The following is a 20,852-nucleotide window of genomic DNA, read 5'->3' as shown; positions in this document are numbered from 1 at the left end:
ATGATTGTGGCATACAGCTCATGAAAACCCAAAATTCCTATCTCACAAAATTAGCATATTTCATCCGACCAATAAAAGAAAAGTGTTTTTAATACAAAAAACGTCAACCTTCAAATAATCATGTACAGTTATGCACTCAATACTTGGTCGGGAATCCTTTTGCAGAAATGACTGCTTCAATGCGGCGTGGCATGGAGGCAATCAGCCTGTGGCACTGGTGAGGTCTTATGGAGGCTCAGGATGCTTCGATAGCGGCCTTTAGCTCATCCAGAGTGTTGGGTCTTGAGTCTCTCAACGTTCTCTTCACAATATCCCACAGATTCTCTATGGGGTTCACGTCAGGAGAGTTGGCAGGCCAATTGAGCACAGTGATACCATGGTCAGTAAACCATTTACCAGTGGTTTTGGCACTGTGAGCAGGTGCCAGGTCATGCTGAAAAATGAAATCTTAATCTCCATAAAGCTTTTCAGCAGATGGAAGCATGAAGTGCTCCAAAATCTCCTGATAGCTAGCTGCATTGACCCTGCCCTTGATAAAACACAGTGGACCAACACCAGCAGCTGACACGGCAGCCCAGACCATCACTGATTGTGGGTACTTGACACTGGACTTCTGGCATTTTGGCATTTCCTTCTCCCCAGTTTTCCTCCAGACTCTGGCACTTTGATTTCCGAATGACATGCAGAATTTGCTTTCATCCGAAAAAAGTACTTTGGACCACTGAGCAACAGTCCAGTGCTGCTTCTCTGTAGCCCAGGTCAGGCGCTTCTGCTGCTGTTTCTGGTTCAAAAGTGGCTTGACCTGGGGAATGCGGCACCTGTAGCCCATTTCCTGCACACGCCTGTGCGCAGGGGCTCTGGATGTTTCTACTCCAGACTCAGTCCACTGCTTCCGCAGGTCCCCCAAGGTCTGGAATCGGCCCTTCTCCACAATCTTCCTCAGGGTCCGGTCACCTCTTCTCGTTGTGCAGCGTTTTCTGCCACACTTTTTCCTTCCCACGGACTTCCCACTGAGGTGCCTTGATACAGCACTCTGGGAACAGCCTATTCGTTCTGAAATTTCTTTCTGTGTCTTACCCTCTTGCTTGAGGGTGTCAATAATGGCCTTCTGGACAGCAGTCAGGTCGGCAGTCTTACCCATGGATTGGGGTTTTGAGTGATGAACCAGGCTGGGAGTCTTAAAGGCTTCAGGAATCTTTTGCAGGTGTTTAGAGTTAACTCGTTGATTCAAATGATTAGGTTCATAGCTCGTTTAGAGACCCTTTTAATGATATGCTAATTTTGTGAGATAGGAATTTTGGGTTTTCATGAGTTGTATGCCAAAATCATCCGTATTAAGACAATAAAAGACCTGAAATATTTCAGTTAGTGTGCAATGAATCTAAAATATATGAATGTTAAATTTTCATCACGACATTATGGAAAATAATGAACTTTATCACAATATGCTAATATTTTCAGAAGGACCTGTATGTACTGTATATGGTGGTAATTTCTCCTCAGAGATCAATAAAGTATCTTTGAATTTGAACTGATGCAAAGAGATACATTAGAACTTTCTATGACAATTTTATTTGAAATTATGACAAAATATGACAATGTATATAATTGTTTGTCCAAATATTTCAGTATATCAGTATTTGTAGACAACAAAAAAGCACTGTGTAAATAAAATGCATGAATGAGGATGTAATAAATTCTGATCACAAAAAGAAAACAAATCAATTAATTATAGGTCCAAGGGATGGGTAAGGTTAATTGTAGTATAAAGAAACACACAGAAAAATAAATTAAACGTACATTTTTATGTTAAAATAAGCTAGTAATAGTAGACATGATCTTCTCCTTAAAGAGTAATCTCATCGTTTATAAGGAATATGACTGGTGTCAACAGATGAGTAAATATGCATTAGAACCTTCTATGACTACTTTATTTGAATTGCAAAGGTTTAGTGTTATTTTGTAATTTAAACAAAACATCAGTATCTGTTAAGAACAAAGATTATTACCAATCAATTATAGGTTCACTGGGAGGGTAAGGTTAATTGGATAATTGGAATACCCCCTATAGTATTTATATATATATATATATATATATATATATATATATATATATAAAAAAGCTATGGTAAATGTCAATAATAATCAGCATTCAAAAATTGCAAACAGTTAAATCATATACAAATTCAAAGTCTGATCAAATCTTTGAACAATGAAACTCAAATACATTTTAGCTAAAAACACAATAAGAGTTAAAAGTAAAATTACAAAGCAGTTTGTTTATTTGGTCTGGTTTGAGCTGTAGACTGCACTGTTGGAGGAGAAACTGTAGGAATAACTAGAGGAATAATCAACACTGCCTCTACGCGATCCACTCCTTGAGCCAGTGCGAGAACCAGCCCTGGAACCAGAGCGTGATCCTGGGTTGGAGACATTGTAAGGGCTGCTTATACCTTTGGTGGACACAGAAGAGGCCTGCAGTAGCTTCATTCCATTGCTTTCCTCCACCATGCAGCTATCCATGGCTTCTTTGTAGGTGATCTTCAGCTTAGTCTTGGGACAGGTCAAATTCTTTGAATGGTTCCGGGTTTCCTGCAGCTTTTGGGCTGCTTTACCATCCAGCCAGCCTTTGCGGATGGCCTCTTCAATGCCAATGAGGTGCCCTGTTTGTGGTTCTATTAGGCCTCCTGTCAAATACTGATACTCCAGAAACCTTTGGCCTGCCTCATAAGGCAGCCAGCTCTCTTTTACTGCCTGAGCTGCAGAGAGCTTTCGTTTTGTTTTCACATCCTCAAAACCGATGTAGGCTTTCTGGGCAGCTTTCAGTTTAGCGGCCATGCTCTCATCAATAATACTCTGATGAACGGCATCTTCAAGTGACAGACGGTCACCGGTTGCAGGGTTGATGATACCCCCCGTGCAAGCCTGAGCCTCCAACAACCTTTGTGCTGTTATAGTGTCAACAATGCCTCTTTTGAGCCCTTCGGAAACAGTTATTTTCTCCAGGGTCTCTGTGTCAAATAAGGCTGCTACTGGGCTTTGGTCATCGAACATTCCTGGGGGAGAGACTGTAATTGAGATGCTGTTTAAGCGTTTACGAACAGTAGGGGAAGATGGTGTGGCTTGGGTGGGGCTGCTGCATGTGAACATGTCATCAACACTGCTGGCTGCAATAGTCATCTCAGTGCTGCTGGTTCTGCTGGTAATTTGGTCAGCAAACTCTGTCAAGGTTAGCGTTCCAGCACGGTACTGATCTAATGTCCTTTGGTCAATGACGGCACGGTCTATGCAGTCCTGAATGTCATACTGGGTTCCAGTTTTTCTATCCACAATGACCAAATGTGCAGAGCCATCTGATCCTGTGATAGTGATTTCCTCCCACTCACATTCCTGCTCCGACAAGTCCAGGAATGTTTCATAGTCAATTAGCTCCTTGTGATAGGCCTCCCTGACTGACATCTCAAGCCCTGTGTCAGGGTCAACAATTACCACACGTCTTTTACGAAGCACATTGGTGCGACTTTCCTTTGATTGTTGAGCCTTTTTCTTGTCTCTGAGGGCCAGGAGTATTAGCCCAGTTTTTGGGTCTGTGATGCATCTCTGCTTTAGTTGAAGATAAGTCAGGTTCTCCTTGGTATTAGGATCAAAGAACCCTTTCGTGTCATCTCCTTCATAGGTTAAGATCTCATTCATCTCTTCATCAAAATATCCTCTTTTATAGGCAACAGAGACATCAATACGGTGACTCTCAACTGGGTCAATAATTCCACCACTGGCAATTTGGGCCTCAAGCAGCCGGATTCCATGACCTCTCTCAATAATATCTTTCTCAATAGCCTGGAAGAGGGAGATTGTCTTTCCTGTAGCTGGGTCTTTATATCCAGTTACTGCCTTTTCGGCAGACATGAGCTTATTCTTGAACTCCTTCCCTACAATTCCTCTTTTGGTAGCTTCTTCTACAGTCAGGAAAACATTGTTAACTGGATCAACTATAAAGCCTGATGAAGCTTGTGCTTCAAGAAGCTCTAGAGTGGTTCCTCTCATTAACAGTCCTTCCTTCATTGCTTGATAGATGGGGATTATTCTGTCATTGGCCTCATCATAGATACCTGCAATACAGGTGGAGCCAAAGAGGTAGGACTTTAGCTTTTCTTCAATTTCTTTTGGCGTAAGCCTTTGTAGGTCAGTTTCATCCAGCAGCTCAGACTTAACTAGGTCTGTGACACTGACATTACCACGGATACCCTTCACTGTCATTTGCTTTTCTGGACCGCGAAGCAGGAGCAAACCGGACACCGGCTCAGCTGTACACTTCCTTCTAAGGTCAGTATATGTGATCTTCTCTCCTGTTGCTGGGTCTAGGTAGGCGGTAGGCTTTTTATTCAAAGCCCTATAGAGATCATCGTCTATAAGATTGCGATCCAAGGCCATATCTTTTGGAAGGAACACACTCAGAATGGGGTCTAAAATGCCCCCAACAGACTCCTGAGCCTGAAGCAACCGGATGGCAGTTTCTTTGTCAATGTGACCTTTTTTAAAAGCCTGTCCCACAGACAGCACCTTGCCGGTGTGTGGATCTTTGAACCCCGTGCTAGCGGCTTCAGCTTTTAACAAGATATCTCTATCATCTGTGTCTACAATCCCTCTTGAACAGGCAGTATCTACAGTCATATTCTCATTAAATGCAGGGTCCACAATGTAGCCTGTTGCTGCTTGAGCTTCCAAGAGCATGACAGCACTTTCTGGGCTGAGAAGATTCTTGTTTTTGGCTTCAGTGAATGGCATTTTCCCCTGAGAACCTGTTTTCATCCCAGCAATAATGCTGGAGCCCTTTAGACTAGGTTGGATGTCCACAGCTACTTCCTCCACTGTCTTTTGGCCCTTAAGCAGCATCTCCAGGGTAGTTTTATTGATTATACCACAGTTACAAAGTTGGTGGGCAGTGACTTTGCGGCGCACCCCATCAAATACAAGCTTTGATGGATCAATCGTCATGACCTTCTCATCTGTCTGGGTCTGAATGTTTAATGTATTTGGTCTCTGCTTCAGTCTAAGAATCTCTGTTTCCAGGGCATTTCTCTTCAGAGCCAATTCAGATGTCTCCTTTTCTGAGATCAAAAGACGACTCTTGTACCTATCCTCCACACTGTTCAGTTCCCTCATCAGCCTCTCAATCTCGTTTTTAAGGGACACCCTATCTCGGTCTGCCTTGTCTCTGTCTGACTCACACAGTCTAATCTGGCTTTCTTTAAACTCATACTGGCTCTTTAAAGAGGTGAACTCTTTAAAAACAGAATTCTTTTCATCCTGCAAACGCTGTTTGCTGCGAATCTCGGTTTCTAGAGAGAGCTTGAGCCGCGCAAGCTCTTCTTCTAATCTCTGATTACGGTTCTTGTCCTGCTCCAGCAGTTTAAGCTTGGAGAGCAAGCTATCTCTCTCCAGCACTAGATCACTGTGCTTGCTGTGGGACTCATGCACCAACTTGGAGGTCTGTAAAAAGATAAGAAAATAGAGTTTTATAATATATTTAAATAACACATATGAAATTGAAAAGACAATGTATAAATATTGAGTTCAGTTCTGTGTAGTAAGAATGTTAGAAAACATTGCACATATTTCTACACATGCAAGGGCATGAGTAATTGTGAGGTTTTTGTGAAATTATTGAAAAGCTCATTTATATGCACATACAAGAAGAAGCATCTTTAAGTAAGAAGAAATTGTGCTCAATTATTTGAAACTAGGTCACCATTTAGTGACATATACAGTACAGACCAAAGGTTTGGACACACCTTCTCTATGAATATTGTAGCTTCACACTGAAGGCATCAAAGCTATGAATTAACACATGTGGAATTATATACTGAACAAAAAAGTGTGAAACAACTGAAAATATGTCTTATATTCTAGGTTCTTCAAAGTAGCCACCTTTTGCTTTGATTACTGCTCCTCACACTCTTTGTATTCTGTTGATGAGCTTCAAGGGGTAGTCACCTGAAATGGTTTTCACTTCACAGGTGTGCCCTGTCAGGATTAATAAGTGAGATTTCAAGCCTTATAAATGGGGTTGGGACCATCAGTTGTGTTGTGCAGGAGGTGGATACAGTACACAGCTGATAGTCCTACTGAATAGACTGTTAGAATTTGTATTATGGCAAGAAAAAAGCAGCTAACTAAAGAAAAACGAGTGGCCATCATTACTTTAAGAAATGAAGGTCAGTCAGTCCGAACAATTGGGAAAACTTTGAAAGTGTCCCCAAGTGCAGTCGCAAAAACCATCAAGCGCTACAAAGAAACTGGCTCACATGAGGACCGCCCCAGGAAAGGAAGACTAAGAGTCACCTCTACTGCGGACGATAAGTTCATCCGAGTCACCAGCCTCAGAAATCGCAGGTTAACAGCAGCTCAGATTAGAGAACAGGTCAATGCCACACAGAGTTCTAGCAGCAGACACATCTCTAGAACAACTGTTAAGAGGAGACTGTGTGAATCAGGCCTTCATGGTAAAATAGCTGCTAGGAAACCACTGCTGAGGACAGGCAACAAGCAGAAGATACTTGTTTGGGCTAAAGAACACAAGGAATGGACATTAGACCAGTGGAAATCTGTGCTTTGGTCTGATGAGTCCAAGTTTGAGATCTTTGGTTCCAACCACCGTGTCTTTGTGCGGCGCAGACGAGGTGAACGGATGGACTCTACATGCCTGGTTTCCACCGTGAAGCATGGAGGAGGAGGTGTGATGGTGTGGGGGTGCTTTGCTGGTGACACTGTTGGGGATTTATTCAAAACTGAAGGCATACTGAACCAGCATGGCTAACACAGTATCTTGCAGCGGCATGCTATTCCATCCGGTTTGCGTTTAGTTGGACCATCATTTATTTTTCAACAGGACAATGACCCCCACTGATGCCTACAGTGTGAAGCTACAATATTCATAGTCATGAAAATAAAGAAAACTCTTTGAATGAGAAGGTGTGTCCAAACGTTTGGTCTGTACTGTACTTTCAGGGTACTTTAAAATCACAATCAGTCCTAAAGCACAAAGATCAAAACATGCAAGCAGAGAAATAATTATTTGATTTATGAGTATATGATCCTTCAATGTGTTCGAAAATACCTCAATTGACTGCTTTTGGAATTTTTCTATTTCCATTTTAAGCTTTTCTCTCTCGTTGGTCAGGTCACTGATGAGAAACTGGAGTTCGGATGCCCTCTTGGAGCTAGTTTGAAGCTGTACATGCAAGGCTGAGATCTGAGTGGCGCTTTCTGCATCAATAGTATCTTTGCTCATTTTCACTTCATCTCTTTCTTGCCGTGCAGACCTCAGCTCTTCATCCAACCTCAGTCTCTCTTTGGTCAGGTTCTGTGTCAGAGTCTTCAGCTTTTCAATCTCTGTGGTGTACTCGTTGAGCTGGCGACTCTTCTCCTCAATGGTCTTATACAGGCTTTCATTACGCTGGTTGAGCTCATGAACTCGCACCTGGTCCTGTTGGAGTTTTTGTTTTAGTGTTTTGAGTTCATTTGTCACTGCTACCAGTTCTTCCTTGGTGACTTTATGATCCCTTAAGCTCTTGTCCAGTTCCTCCTTAAGAGCCTTGATATCCTGCTCATACTTTCTCCCAGTGTTTGTGACCTCTATCTGAACTGATTTCAGCGAGTTGATTGTAGTGGTATGCTCTCTGCACGTATGCGTCATCCTCTCCAACTCTGCCTCCATTCGCTTTCTATGGGTAAACTCCTCTTGTGTTGTCTGTTTTTGCTTTTCCAGCTCAGCTTCCACCCCATCCAGAGAGCACTGAAGTTCCCTGATACGGCTCTGGAGCCTGGCAGAACTCTGCTCGGCCTTTGTTTTCTCACTGCTCTGCTTTTCCAACTCCACTCGGGTGATGTGGATCTCTTGTTCAGTCACTTTAAGTTTGTTAATTTCCTCTAAGTAAGAGCTGTTCTTTGATCTCAGTTCTGCTTCAGCTTGTCTCAGGCGACCGATTTCCAGTTCTAGAGCTCTACTCTTTTTACCCTCTTCCTCCAGGTTAAATGTTAGCGTACTGATTTGCCTGGACTTTTCCTGGTTGTTTTTGGTGGATTCCTTCAATTTTAACTCATCTTCACCTCTCTGCTGCTTGAGTGTTCTTAACAGCAGCTCCAGCTCAGTACGCACCCTTGTCTCTTGTGTCACTGAGGCCATCTGCTGGCTGACCTCCTGCTCTGCCTTGCTTTTCTGCATTTCAATGAGAGCAATGGAGTGCTTCTGTCTTCTGAGCTCTTCTTCCAGTTCTCTCTTCTCGCCAGTGAGTTGGTCAACTTGCAGCCTCAACTGTGCTGCATCCTCATCTTTCTGATGGGACACTTTCAGAATGGAGGTCTTGCTGATGTGGATCTCTGTCTCATATGTCTGTTTGAGTTGACTTATCTCCTGCGTGCACTGTGTTCTTACCTTTGATATATCTGACTCGGCATTTCGGCGACGTGTCGCTTCCTCCTCTAGCTGCATCTTCAGCCTCTCAATTTCACGTTCTTTGTCCTTCACCGACTTCTCTAGATCTATCTTTATCCAGTTGACCTCCTCCAGTTCTTTCTGCCTGCGGCGAACTGCCGCTTCATACTCTTCCTGCTGGTTCGTGTAGCGCTCTTCCGCAACTCTTCTTTTCCTCTTTTCCTCCTCAAGCTGATATTTAACACGGGTGAGTTCCTCAGAAAGATGTTGAATCTGGCCTTGTGTGCTATCAAGGCTCTCTTTAGCAGCATTAACTTGAATTGCTGTAGTTCTCTTCACTTCTTGCACTTTAATTAGCTCATCTTTATACTGAGTGAGCTCCGACTTGTAGCTGGACAAGTTATCCTCCAGGGACTTATTCTTTTGTTTTTGATCTTGAAGTTCATCCTTTAGACGCCTCAGTTCCTCCTCTAGCAACTCAATCCTGGTGTTCCTTAACTGAGAACAGATTAAGCAGGAAGAACTCAGTCAGATCTTTTCAAACCTATTTGATCAGGCAAATGTTGCTTCTCTGGCAACTAACTTTTACAAAGATATTCAATATATAGAAAAAATATATAATTGCTGTACGAAAAAAAAAATTCGAAGACAACCTTCAGCTCTTCCATGTTCTTCAGCAAGTCACCCAGGAACTTAATATAATCCCTGGAGCGGGTAAGCAACTCGATATAATGTGCCTGAACTTCACCAGCCTGGGAACAGTAATTAGATTATAAATACTACTGTTCAGTGCCAAACAATCATTATTTTCCTAAATTAGTTCTGAACTGCATTTTTAAATGGATAATAAACCTTTAGTACACACTTTGTTAAATATCACAACTACAATCTGGATATATTCCTTGGAAGTGATCACAAAATAAACATAAAAACAAAATGTAAAGATTAATTTAAGGGAATGTTGGTGCTTACCTCTTTCCTGACAAAAGAAGCAGGGGACTGGAGCAAAGTTCTCTTGATTGGGAAATTAAGCAGAGTTTCCAGTCCTGAACTGTAAGAAGCAAGCTGCAGCTCATAGTCCTGAAATAACCAAAGGCAATGTTATTTGCACAATACTTGTCTGTGACTTTTCAGCGAGATACATTTCAAGATGGAGCAAACCAACTACCTTTATGGAGTTAGCACAGGTGTCAGCATTTATTTGCACATCCTCTACTTTCTCCTTCTTGACTTTGATTTCATTGTGAAGAGCCTATTCAGAACAACAAGAAAAAGGAAAAACATTCCATCTAATTTCTGTGTTTGTGGTTTGTGATGCTTTTTTTTATAATTGTGCAATAATATGGTGCTTTTGGACAATTTTTCACTAAAAGCTTTAGAGTTGTCAAGCACGTTCTACATTTGCTGCACCATAAAGCATAAGCCTGCTCACAGCTATTTGCATGTCAAATTGATTGCATTCAACAAGATTTTGAACTTGAAACAGTTTCAGATACCCTAAAATTCTCCATCACAGCCTTATGATTTAACTTTCTGTTACTGAATTGCGAAAGTAAGTAAGTTTTTAATCTGGGTCTGTGGAGCATAGATTAACAAAGCACTGCCCTCCCCCCTGTGTCGCTGCACACTGGTGGTCAGCTGGTTTGGAGAAGGCACCTACACTTTTCTCTTGTTTACAAGAGAGATGAATTCAGCAGTTTCAAAATAATAGATAAAGGGAATTTTTCATTCTCATTATTTTTACTGTACTCCACCTTGGTTTAATACTGATATTCTCCTGAGAATCTACCAAGGATCCTACACTTTGCACTTAATCTAATTAAGCTTTCCAGGTCTTACTTCCTTTTAAATACACAGGACCAGTAGCAACCTGTCTTTTGACTGGATATTTCTGTTTGTGCTGTAGTTGTCACAATTCAATCAGTTTGAGTAGGACATGCAAAATTAGCACACATATGCACACTTGAATTTATGCATACTGTTTTATCAAATTAAATAACCAGCTGGATTTACAGCTACGTAGTATAAAGTAAATCTTGCTGACTTTAGACTGAGCCCACATACGCTCTCACGAATGGAAAACAATTTTGATTGAAATGTTTGTTATGATAATAACATCCTTGTGTAAATATGGAAAAGCATGCCTTTTGTTGGTTGAGGTGGTCCATTAAAGTCTGGATATCAGTGAGCTTGCCCATCTGAAGGGTGTCTTGGCGTTTCCTGGTATTGTCTATCCACTGCTCTATGGAATGTCTACCCTGCTGATATTGTGTTAACTGCTCCTTTTGTTTGTCCAGGTCCAACATTCTGAGGCAGGAAGAGGAAGAGATGGAAGGATGCCTTAGTAGTGCTGTTACTGGCAATAACAAATGTGTCAATGGGACCAGACCACCTTACAATACCTGCTATCTATCTGCTTTTGGATGCGGCGCCAGCGGTCAGACAACTGGTTCACCATTTCAGAGTACTTGGACAAATCCACATCACATTTGTGGAAAGACTCTGAAATCTGACTGTTACAGTGCACTGCTCCGGCCAGGTCAGACTCCATCGAAGTCAGCAGGTCCCGTCTTTGTTCCAGTTCGCTCTTCATGTTCTTTGATAAAGATTCACACAGTAAGGTCATTTATATCCTTGGGTTTTACAACGCAAAAATAAAAGTACAAACATTTGTGTTTTAGAAGTAGGTAAAAGGACGTTTTTCTTAAGCTACAAATTGGGAAAACTAAATCATAGACTTCTAAAGATATTCATCTGAAATATACAAAGTAAAAATATCAAAAAACACGAAATAATAAAATACGAGTGCAGGAACAATGTTTTTTTTATTCAGTGTCCTTAAGTAGTTGTTGAGCCGAGTTTCAAAAGAATAAAAAAAAACTCTATCCCATCAGAATACCAAATATATCTGAAAAAAAGCCTTAAAACTTCCAAGGAAAAAATATATTAAATGGTGTAGATGTCTCATACCCTTAGTGCACTCCGATGGTTTTCCAGTTCTTGAATGTCCGTAGAACTGGTCTCCTTCTCTGTCAGTCGGGCCTCGTGAACTTTAATACTATCCTCAGCCAGGAGAAGGCTTTGGAGCAAGGCCTTGAGTGCAGTCAATCTGTTGGAGACACAGTACATAAAAAAACAGGTAAGGAGATCAACCTAATTTTTATCTTAGATCAGCTCATCTTTTTTTCATGTTTAAATAAAAACAGTTAGTGAAAAATAACACACCTCTGAACGTAGACTGAGTAAAGATGCTGCAGGCCTCGGATTTTTTGGTTGATAATTTCCAGTTCAGAGCGGAGGAACTTGGCCTGCTCCGAGTCTGCAGGGACCCCCTTTAGCTGCTTTGTAATAATTTCTCTTAGGTTCATATACCTGTCGTCAATTGACTCTAGATTTTGGTGTGTACCCTTTAAATCAGCACAAGAAAACATTTACTTATATTAGTATTTACAACAATCTTTTTTATTTATAAAACAAACTTTTCTAATTTCTTCTGGTCAGTTCTATAAATGTCCATCTAAGCGATTTGTAAATAAATAAAACACAGCAAACCTGAAGCTTCTGAATGTGCACTAAACACTCGTGCACATTGTTTTCCCCCAGGGGAATATGGAGATGGTCGGTGAGGTCAGATTCAGCCTTTTCCAGTCTGTAGCGGATTTCTTGCATAGTGCTGAGCAATGAAAGGCTGATGACAGTATTGGTTTTGACTGGTTGTTTAACGGGGACTTGGCCTTCTTGTTTTGGCTCTTCAGTCTTCACCCCTTCTCCCCCTTTAGCGCAAAGATTACGAAATGCAAATTAATAATAGAAAAACCGTTATTATAATTTTCATTATAAGTAATTAACTAGAAGTACAACAAAACAAAAATGTGTTTAAGTTTGTGTCTCAAGCTTATTTTGGTTATTATATTGGAAAAGCAGAGACAGATAAAAATACAGATAAAGTGTCTAAAATACTTTTCTTTTTAAACATATTTTATTTAAAAGAGTGAAGACAGTGTCTCATAATCCACCATTATTCATGCAGGGGCAGTGACAACTCAACTGATTGTTAATGTGAAATCTATGAAAGAATATGAAAAAAATCATTTTATGCAGATAGAGATCATTATTTGCAGTAGAATCTCTTTTGAGCTTGTCCTTTAAAACAAGCCCAACAAATATAAAATACAACTATATTTATAGGTAAACCAAAACATTCAATGCCAACCATTCTATCATGCTAAAGAATTTTTGCTTCTAGAGTTTTTATGAATTGCTTCGTTTTAAGGACTTACAGAAGAAGTCTCATAATAACACAAAGTTCTGAAAAGTTCTGTGACTGTTCAAAGCAAGATAAAATGAATGCATGCTTACTGTAACTGGGCAGCTGGACAATCAGTGCATCATAGAGCTGTTGGGCCTTCTCAAACTGGCCCTGCATGGTTTTCTTTTCCTCTTCCCCAAACATATCAGAACCATGGCTGCTACGGAGGAACTCCTGGTAATTAGTCTCCAGTCTTTTGATGATGGTGCGGTACTCCTCAGGGCGCATCTTCGACAGCTAAAAGACAGAGAGGTGGTTTAGGTTGGATGTGGTATATTAGAGTGATGCAAGTAAATCAAAAGTGATGAAAACAAGTTTAAATTCAGTTTCACCAGGTGTTTCACCATTTTAGTGTTCTGAGTTTCATTCTTGACGTCTTACCATGGTGAGGGTGAGGGAGTTGATGAAGTTGACGTCTTTGAGGCAGTACTGCCAGGAGATGAGGGTCTTGATGTTGACGAAGAGTTGATTCCAAATGCCCATGATGGCTTCATAATACTGCTCATTTCTGTTAACAGGACACACAGTTGTTTACTATATGTAATATGTACTAAACCATATGCCACAAATTCCCCACCGGGGGGCACAAGAGAGCTTGAGATAGGGTGTGCTGTATTGCCACAAACCCTAGTAAAATAACTTTCCAGATAGTGATCAAATGACTGTATCAAACCCTAAGTGCTTGAAAGTCTGCTTTTACACACATCAATGACACATTCCAAGTGGGTTCTTTGACCTAAAGTATATAAAATATAAATATAACTACATTGTAATTACTCTTTGTAGCTAAGACGACATTCTTCACAGACATAAACCACTATTTACACTAAGACCATTAAACAAAATTAGTATTGTAAATCAAACATTTTTTATGAACCGGAGTAAAAAGTTTGAAAAGTGTCACATGAGAAGGGTTTCATGCACAATAAAATGGTGTGCACATTTTGGTGCTTGCTCTGTATTATTACATCAAACTTCTTTAACAATCCCTTTCAGCTGACTGCAACACATGTATAATGTGTGGATCACAGATTGAAAGGAGGATCTGAAATCTGGAGGAGTGAGATAAAAACTTGTAGTGGGATAACGGAACAAAAATGTTTTGGTCTGAGCTCAGACAGACCAATTTCAGATTAATCTCTCCTTTAGGAGTTACTACATGTCAGAGAGTTCAGCTTATTGTCACTGTAAAAGCCAGCCTGGAACCACAGCTAATTTTGACATCTGATCCCTGGACAGAAGTATGAAAGATCAAGGTGGCAGTTAGATTTTTAGAAAAATAAAATTGGAAAAATTGACTGTTTCACTGACAAAGAAATAATCAATTGGAGAGTCTTTTTTAGGTTGTCATGCAGGCACTTATGCACGCGTATGATTGTGCATGTGACCTCAAAAGTGGAGAGGAGTCCATAGGTTTTCAGTCAATGAAGGGGGATGGGCTCTCATGAAACAAGACTGGGAAAAAGAGCTGTGTCCATAATACAGCACATATTTTACCAGACCTAACTAATACAATTTTAAATCGTTTCTGATTTTCGCTCTTCCCTATCAGTGCACAGTTTCTTACTTGGTAGCAAGTCCGATGCTGAGTGGATTTGGAGGTGGGATGAGCAGGCACACGGAGGGAATCCACATGTCGAGACCTCCAGGTCCAGTCACAAGCCACTTGCTGCGCTGAGAGTTGTCTTTCAGGATGCCCTCGTTCCCTTTCATTATACCTTTCTGAAAACATAAAATAAAACAAAGAGGTTTGTTTAACATATTTTGCCTTTATAACACTGTGTGTATGGTTATGTGAGTGATAGAGACAGAGAATTTACATGTCCCACCTGGTCCTGCTTAAAGTCACATACGGCCTGAACCATGATGGTGCTGGTGCTCTTCTCCTCAGGGTTTCGAGGCTTCAGCCTGATAATTGACTTTGATTTGCTGACCAAACTGCTGACCTGCCTCTTATTCTCTATGATTCGCCCTTTCTCTTTCTGCATTGAAAAGTAGACTTTTTTAAGTGAGGCACTTTATACAGAAACTTAATGAAATCAGAAGAGGCTCAAAACTCCATCAGATACATGCTGCCAGACTGAAAGGGCCATAGGATTACATTAAAAGCTGTTCTAAAAACGTCAACAGGAATGCAAATTGTTTGCTTTGTCTAGTGTGCAGGGAAATTACAAGTAATGGAGTACAAAGATACCTCCAGATTTTTCAGAAGTTCAGTAAGGTTTTCCAGAGGAGTATTCTTGTCGCATTTGAATTTGTTCCGGATGATCTCATGCTGCTTCTGAAGCTTTGCATATGTTTCATTGGCCTCCTTGAAAAACTGAAGATTCACATGAAAGGTTTGTTTACATGAAAACATACAAGGCAATATTTTCACCAGAAAAAAAGAAAATCTGAAGTCATACTTGGCTGTAGGCAGCATTCTCCTTTAGATGAAACTGGATGCAGTTTGTGATCTGAAGAAGCCAGCTCCACTGAGTCTGTAGGGTGTCCATGTAAGCCTGCAGGGTGCATATAGTCATTCATACAAAAAAACAAAACAAATCTGTTGTTTGAGATACAGTACAAACACCAACAAAGGTTACCTCGATCTTATCTGAGGCAGGATGGTTATTGTTCTTGAGGGCACCCGATTTCAGCTTCAGCTTGTTTAACTCCTTCTCCTTCTCCTCCAAGTCACTCATCAGCTTCTGATAGATAAACGAAAAGAAAGAGTCAATTATAGAGCAAATGCTGACAACAAATTTACAACAAATATCAATAAAAAAAGGCCTCTGTCTGGTATTCTCACAGAGTAGCTCTCCTGCTTCTTGGGGATATAATTGTCGATGTTTTTGTCTCCCCAGTCAAACATTAGCTCCTCCTCCTCTCTTTCATTCACCCACATGATGGCTCGAGAGACCTCCTCGATGATGCCCTGAAGCTCATGAAGTTGACTCAAGCGATTGTGGGACAATTTCTATGACAAACACAAGGCAATTTTATGGACAGGATAAAAAAAGAAAAAATAAAGAAAAAAAACGCTACATTTTACAAGACGCTACTTGTGCTAAACAGGGTTTTGCTCTACCTGCAGGCCATCCATTTCTTGTTCCAGGAGGGTTTGGTGGTACTTATCGCCCGATGCATTCTAGAAAGTAGTTAAGATTTTTGCTCAGGTATTCGCCGCAAACGTCACAGAGGAACATACTCTATGCTAGCCATGGGTTGGATCTAGATATACCGAGGTTTAAAAAAGTGATGGTTTTAAGACAGCTTAGGTTTTTTATTCAATCGATTTAAAACCATTTTAATAATTTGTCAAAGATACTGGAATACTGGAGTGAGGGAGTTTTTGTCCAGCTGTATGCCTGAATAACACAAAAATAATACAGTGCTGCCCCTACGTCATTTGCTGGTTAAATGGCTGAAAGATGGTTAATATCTTTTCCCTCCCTAGTAAGACAGGCATATTCAACTGTTAGAATAATTGTATTTCCAACCACTAGCCAGTCATCATGTGAAAACAAAAGGATTGCCACATATTGCTCTTGTTTGTTAAGCAGCCAACTCCAGGGTCTTCTGGAGCAGACTAAGTCACTAATTAACCAGCTAATATCAGCTCTTTTTATTTCCTCTAAAAAAAAAGCAGATCCGTTAAAGGAAAAACAATTCTACCAAAAAACAACAAAAACTACAACATGTATTACATTTATGCAATGTTTTTGCTTAACTCCAGGTATCAACACCAGGATAATTAAATAAATCTAACACATTACAGCATTATAACTGTGATACTTAACATATTGCCTTATTTTAGCAACAGAAGCAATAATTGTTAAGATTTTATTTTAAATAAAAACAAAAAAATGATACCATAAAACCAAGGAATTTTTACTCAAGGGTATGATACTGGGAAAATCTAATACCAACCCATGCCTAATTAAGAGAAACATTTTGGCTAAAAGAGTCTGTATAGTAAAGTCATCAAAATAGTGAATAGAAGTAAAGAAATATAACTTACCAGTTCTTCTCTGGCACGCAGTACTTCTATTGGGGCTGTTTGGATGGAGCTGTGGAATTTCTTGTGGTTTATAATTTGGTTTTCTATGGTGTTGGCGTCGTCTCCGAATGGAGTTAACTCAATGATGCGCTATCAAATTGAAAAAGATAGAGCTGTCATTAGGGCTTTTGTCATTTGGGTTTGGGTATTTTTAAATGAATACAAATCACCTAATTGAATGTTTCAGGTTATTAGTAGATACAGGATAATTCCTTCTTTAAAAATGGGTAATTCAGCTATTTCTGAAATCATTTTCTTTTAAAAGGTTATAAGCTTTTAAATCCATTGGACTTTGAGTTTGTGTTATGATGCAAGGTTTACATTTTTAGTAGATTCTTGGTTTTGACGTGTCTGGTTATTTCAGTCAATTGTTGGATTCTTCTGTACCCTCCTGATATACATTTTTCCTCGCAGTTTTTTTCTCTGTGTCATCCACAGCTTGAAAGTCTGTTTTCCTTTGGTTATTTTATTAAATTTTACTACAAAATGATCTTGCCTCCCTCCTGTCTGCATTTGGGTACTCAACACATGACACTAATCTGCAGTAGATAACTCAAAAATGTCACAGTGGGTCATGCAAATGCCTTAATATGAACCTTTAAACTGCAATGGGCCGTTTTACACAGAACCCTATAATTATTTATGCAGTAAATTGGATGTACTCTATTTAAAACAGGCGCTGAGAATAAAACATGTAAAGCAATTCCACTCAGAGGAACTGCATGGTAGAAAAGTAAGGCAGAGTAAAAACAATAAACTATAATGTATTTGAACTACAAACATTTTTTTTTGCTTTCTTTTAACAGGAATTGTTTAAATACAACATTCTCTGTGTAAATAATCATTAACGTCTTTGGAAAATAAGCGGCCGATGCAAACATGATTATGGTTTAAAGGGTTATAAAATAACATTAGCCAAAACTGCTAGAATGTTTTAGATTGGAGTTTCCCTAAACCCTAAATGCTTTGTCTTTTTTGCCCTCTAGGTGTCAGTAAATAATCATTAGACTTTTGTTAAGCAGGAAACTATTCCAACTATGCCCCTGCTTGTGTGCAGCCCTCAACTTTGATAGGAGCTCATCCAGCAAACAACCTTGGCCCGTCCCTGTTTCGTAATGTGCATTTTTTTCACCCTTCTGTGTCAGGGCTTTTGTTCGCTCACCACTCCTTGTTCCCCTTGTAAATACTTGCCTGAAGCTACACAGGACAAGCCTAACTTTCAGCAACAAAGGTGACATGAGACTGTGAAAAATCAGTAAAGTTACCTTTGGTAATGTCAACACTAACAACCAACAGTGTCAATGAAAAGTTATTTATCTGCTTAAGGACTTAAGGAATTTTAAAAAAAGATATGTTAGATGTGTGGTACTGGCTGGAATGTGCGTGGTGAGATTCAGAGGGGTGAGGCTGTAAGTGGTGACAGTATGACAGGGTGTGTTTGTGGGAAGGTGGAGCGTTGAGTAGAGGAACAGAAAGGCGCTTTCCCATGAACATACTACAGGTCAAATGGGCTGCCTTGTTTTTTACAAACTGACTCAGAGGGGAGTGTAACATATCACACTTCTTCACTCCCCCTTTCTCTTCTGCTTCCATGGCTACTTTATTTTCACTTTTTTAAAAACCTATTTTTTGAGCTTCCTGCAGAAGCAAAACTCTTTTTCTTTTTTTCTCTGTCTGCTCCTTTGTTTCAATCCTCTGGCAACTCTCTTAGCCTCTTTCACTAATGGATCAGGTTTTGGCAGCGAGTTCAGGTGGTTTCAGTTACAGTAGGGTAGGAAAAGTGATGGGAGAAATTCATCCATTCCTCTGGCTTCCACTGCAGAGAAAACTGTACAAACTAGTTCACTAGTTTGTCCTGGATGAGTACTTGTAGTCTTCTAGGATATAGAAGTTAATCATTGCTAGACCAAGATTTAGACTACATTTAGTGGTGACTTTGTCAATAAATACAAAAAATACCAATGTATTGTTGTTTACTTTAGAAATGCATATGTGTAAATAAATTAAATTGTATTTTTATACTCTTAAAATAACTCACTTTTTGCTGGGTTATCCAGCCAAAGGCGTCATTGAGGAATCGGTAGTCATCAATGGGCACACTGCTTCTGGTCATTTTCATAGTCCCATAGCTGGCAAATTTCTGGTTGATGGCTCCAAACTTTTGTTCCAAGAATTCAGCTCTGTCGAGATGTAACATGTAATCAGATAAGGATAAAGAAATCATAGAAGTTCAGGGTTGAAAAAACACAAAAGCCTGTTTGAGCTCACTGTTTGAAAGCATCATTGGGGATCCGCATTTCTCGGCCATACATATTCAGCTTGTCAAGGGTTTCTGCAGCCATTGACAGATACATCTCTGCGTCACCCATCGGGCCTCCCTGAAAGAAAATCGCACAGTCTATTGCTCTGCAAGATAATTACATTTGTGATGTAAAACAGCCATCCTCTATTTATATCTTGTTAAAAGAAGAGCTTTGACAACTAGAGCTTTACATTATTTTAATTGTATAGGGAGGGATATTTATTATACTTACAGTATTTATCATCACATTTGCCTTGTCCAGGTATTGATGACATTCATTTACCAGGATAGAAATTGCTTGATTGAACTGTTGTACACTGAACAGAGAAAGAACAAAAATAGACATCATGAGTTTAAAAGCTTGAATCAAATAAAGTACCTGGTGAAGGTTTTTCAAAGTAAGGCAGAACAACAAAGTTATAGTAGAGGAGATTCTGTTCTGCTTTGACAAACTTGCATAAAGTTGCCAAAGAACCACAGAAACTACATGAAAAACAAAAAACTAATTGATAGAAGGCATACTCTGTTAATATAGTTGATAAGTTACAAAACTTTATTTTTTAAGATTGAAACATAGCAAACACATCTGGTCAAAGTTTCTATAATAACTGTAATAGAGTAGTTTCTGTACTGTTTTGACAAATTAGCATTCACTTCACACACAAAGGTCGCCAAAGGGTCACAAATAATGTAAAAAGCAGTATTTTATTGTCTGTAACTGTAAAAAAAAAAAAAACAACTGTTAAATAAATATTAAGTTTATCTGGAAAACATTCTCTTTCCAGTAAGTAAGCTGACACCATTCTTAATGACGCCATTGAAAGGACATTCAAAGTGGGTGTGTTTAAGTATTACTTTTGTTTTCTTATTAGCTACAGATCAAGACTGATAAAACTAAGATATGCTCTCATAAGAAGCCGATTAGCTACATAAACAATTAGAACTACGATAATAATCTAAACATAAAGGCTTGTATTTATTGGAGTTTATTGTATTAATTGGAAAACTAGGGCTTGATTATACTTTGGCTTCAGAACTTCTGTAAATAAGGACTGTTCTGTGTAAACAACGATTTTTTTAAAAGTCCAAAACATTAGGAAATATGTAAAGATTAGGACGTTGTCATACTATTTTCAAACATTTTTTCTTTTTACCCAGAGTCATACAACAGGTGCTTTTAGAGCCCTTACCTTTGCCCACCACCTCCCCCGCCAGCGACGGTAGTCTGCTTCTTCATGCCGCCGCCACCGCCGTGCATGGAGGACCTGGCGAAGGAGGTGGTTTGGTAGTTGTATGCAGGCTCCATTTGATGGAACTCTGAGTGGTAGCCGTTTCCACCGAACTCGTTTCTGTAAGCCAAGTCCTGTCGAGAGTTACTCCTCGGCCCTAAAGAGTTGAGTTTAGAGTTGGAGCCGTAAAAACTCATGTTGTTCCGAGTTGTTGTTTTTCTGTTTTAATAAGCTGCTTTTTTGTTGTTGTTTATTTCCCAAGTTGTTTTTGCTGTTGCTGTCCGGGGAGTTTTTTCTCCGGCCCGTGTCCTGTTGCGCAGATAATGGTGTTCTGTGAATAGACGGAAGCGGAGAGGTTTTTTTTGGACTGAAACCACACCTTGCTGAGTTTACGAAACACTATGGCATGTGTGGGAAGGTTTGTCTTGGCACTTCGTAAGGCTAAATTGTTTTATGTATCAACGTCTGCCCGGCCTAATTATCAGAAAATACAAATATATTTTAAATGACAAAAACTGCGTGAGAAATAAGAAGCT

The 20,852-nt window shown here is 39.8% G+C and overlaps 1 protein-coding gene across 1 annotated transcript; it reads right to left on the bottom strand.

Moving 5' to 3' along the window:
- Positions 1-1,553: 1,553 nt before the first annotated feature.
- On the bottom strand, positions 1,554-20,645 carry LOC124869828 (desmoplakin-like). Its single transcript, XM_047367980.1, has 24 exons — positions 20,278-20,645; positions 19,320-19,404; positions 19,054-19,163; positions 18,824-18,965; positions 16,747-16,875; positions 15,814-15,873; positions 15,535-15,702; positions 15,329-15,433; positions 15,149-15,244; positions 14,938-15,063; positions 14,573-14,725; positions 14,311-14,465; positions 13,125-13,251; positions 12,794-12,980; positions 11,987-12,207; positions 11,660-11,841; positions 11,405-11,543; positions 10,837-11,030; positions 10,579-10,741; positions 9,603-9,686; positions 9,407-9,514; positions 9,088-9,186; positions 7,118-8,932; positions 1,554-5,490 (listed from the first exon to the last, which is right to left on the bottom strand). Exons 1-24 carry the CDS (start codon positions 20,511-20,513, stop codon positions 2,281-2,283), a joined length of 8,094 nt encoding a protein of 2,697 aa, XP_047223936.1. The 5' UTR covers positions 20,514-20,645; the 3' UTR covers positions 1,554-2,280.
- Between the last annotated feature and the right edge of the window lie 207 nt (positions 20,646-20,852).

The sequence above is a fragment of the Girardinichthys multiradiatus genome, chromosome 6 (assembly GCF_021462225.1).
Source record: "Girardinichthys multiradiatus isolate DD_20200921_A chromosome 6, DD_fGirMul_XY1, whole genome shotgun sequence".
NCBI lineage: Eukaryota > Metazoa > Chordata > Actinopteri > Cyprinodontiformes > Goodeidae > Girardinichthys > Girardinichthys multiradiatus.
Note: the sequence above shows the minus strand (reverse complement) of the source record. Positions and strands in the feature narration are given on the sequence as shown.